General features: G+C 42.4%; 1 protein-coding gene across 3 annotated transcripts in view; it reads right to left on the bottom strand.

Annotated features, from left to right (window-relative positions):
• Nucleotides 1–2,598, bottom strand: part of sdk1b (sidekick cell adhesion molecule 1b) — a 255,116-nt gene that overhangs the window by 73,751 nt on the left and 178,767 nt on the right. For all 3 annotated transcript variants that reach the window (XM_020614282.1, XM_020614284.1, XM_020614283.1), the window contains one exon: nt 1,766–1,913. In XM_020614282.1, coding sequence (XP_020469938.1) covers nt 1,766–1,913 — 148 coding nt within the window. The remainder of the gene's footprint in view (nt 1–1,765; nt 1,914–2,598) is intronic.

The raw sequence follows: 2,598 nt of genomic DNA, 5'->3' as shown, positions 1-2,598 counted from the left end.
GGGAAACATTTCTTTAAACAGCTCCACAATTCCTTCGTTGGAGTTCAATGAGTGGTGTTTAACTGCAGTGTTTAGACACCACAGAGCCTCCGCACGCAGTGTTGGTGTGGCGCCCATAGTCACCCGGAGGTCAGACGTAGTTCCTGGAGCCGAAACGTTGGCTTGTACTGTGGCACTAGTTTGCGGTGGTGGTGGTGCAGCAGCACAGAAAGTTGAGAGTAGAGTTAATTGCTCTCGCCTACCGCGCATTCCATTTTTATGTTTAGTTGATTGCATATGCGACCGAAGTGCGCTAGCTCCCATCCAGTTGACATTGATGTTTTTTTTTTACAAACCGAACAATAAGCCTGCCGGTTATTCCCTACTGCAGGCCTGAGCCAGTCCTTAAATGCTCCAGCTGTCAGAAAACTTGCATTTGCCCATAACGACGACGATGGTTGTCTGGACTAGTCAACAATGTAAGCTAGCCAGTTAGCTATCCAGTTGAGCTGAGCGCGCAAAGTGTTTGAGATGTCGAACGACCACTGAATATGACGTCAGCATCAAACATACAAAGTTGAGACTAGACGAGTATCTTTGATTATGTGCCCCGATATGCTAAAGCCCACATTTAAACTTTAGCAGATAGAATTTCAATCAGAATAGGACACCATAGTCTGAAACAATAATACCTATTTTTAAAAAATAATACCTCTAAACCAAATTAAACACTTTTTAATGGCCTTAAATTTGGCGATTTTGATTAATCACTTTTTAATACTTTTTAAAAACCCCGCGGACACCCTGATGTAAATATTCACTCAGTAGTCTGCTAATATCACTGACCAGCAGTGTACATGGAACAAAGAAAGTCTGGTGCTGTAATCAGCAGCAATTATAAAGCGTAATTTACTCAACTGCATCCGGTGTGTGAAATCCACACGGGGTCGCACATGTAACCTTATACATGTTTCACTGTTTTTAAAATAACACAGTAAAATTATTTTGTAATCACCACGTTCTTGGAGAAACTGTGGTTGGCCAGAGGACACAGCCAGTGGATGTATCGCCCACATTATCCTCGCAAAAACAGACACAAAGTATATCCTTGCAGTAGTAACAAAGGTATGTCTATGTGAAACTTGTCTGTTTGAAGAAACTGTAACTCAACAGTGACAGCAGTGCACAGTGAAAACTGCAGATCACCTCTGGCTGCATCCTGTAAGTAGCCTACAGATGGTGCATCCTGACACGTCGTAGCATTGTTTGACCATATTCATGTCCATAGCCACACACAGAGGACTACTTTATTTATCTTATTTAAAAATAATCTTCATGAGACACAATATATTTCTCAGAGTGAATTCCAGCAGATCAGTTGTCGATTTAAGGGTTAATTTAAGTTGGTGTGGCCATTAAAATACATTTGAGTACCTGAAGTCATGCTTGCCAGCCTATGCGCTTGTCAGTAAAAATTGCAAATGCACCTGTGAATGCGATAAGAGGTGGTCTGAGCAGGTGTTATCGTTATTTGGGGTCAAAATGAGCACCGAAATTGCACTGCACTGCCTAATTAGCATACACATGGCCTCAACTGCACCTCTCATCCCACCTCAGTTTAAACACATTCATTTATGGCAGGAAAATACCAAGCACACCAATTTGCAACAAAAAGTAGACGTGCAAGAAAACTGCATAAGGACTGCAAATGAGGCGATGCAGAAACTGAGCTGGCAGGAAAATAAAGCCCTATGTGTGTCTATGAATGTGCACATATTACTCTTACCTTTGAGTCTCTGCACTGTACTGACCCCTGCCCACTTGGTTGACAGCACAAAGCCTGAACTGATAGGTCCTGGCAGGTGTGAGCCCGCCCACCGACACCTCAGTCACTGCAGGATTGACCTCCGACAGGTAGACCTTCCATGGAGAGTCTAGACAGAAGACACAAAGATTGGAGGCTGATAATACAGTATCTGGCTGAGGCAAGACAAACAGGCACGGGGACACTCAGCACCCATATATCAAAAGGGAAGACGGGAGGGATATATAAAATAAAAAAAAAGAGCAAGAAGGGACAGTAAAAAGGAAGGGGGGTAAACTGGAGGGAATTATAAAGGAATACGTAGCATAAGATGCAACGAGAAAGAAACTTTGGAGGGAAGAGGGGGATTAATAAAGAAGCATAGATGCTGCTTATTTTTCAGTCTTTCTCCTGAAGATACCACAGACAGATGCTCTATTATCATCACACCAGCCACATGTGTATCTCTGCAAGCGAGAGGGATAGCGTCTGTGCAATTTTAAGCTGCCACAGCAAGTATGTTTAAGCTGCTGTCTGACTTGAAAATACACTGCATTTATAGTGGTCCATTCTCTCTAAAATACAATCTAAAACATCTAATATATAAAACATAAATGGGCACACACACATACACAGTGAGTACTCTGTGTGCGCAGCTCTCATCCATTACTCACTGTCTGGATTCGGTCTTCACTGGATTGGACATTCAGACTCTGCATCTTTCTCTGGATCTCTCCATTTTTCTCTCCTCTCTCTTATAATAACACACCTTTTCCTGTCATTATTTTGGTGTATTTTTGTAGATCCTACAGAGC

The sequence above is a fragment of the Monopterus albus genome, unplaced genomic scaffold, assembly GCF_001952655.1.
Source record: "Monopterus albus unplaced genomic scaffold, M_albus_1.0 scaffold144.1, whole genome shotgun sequence".
Taxonomy (NCBI): domain Eukaryota; kingdom Metazoa; phylum Chordata; class Actinopteri; order Synbranchiformes; family Synbranchidae; genus Monopterus; species Monopterus albus.
This window is presented reverse-complemented; position numbering and strand designations above follow the sequence as displayed.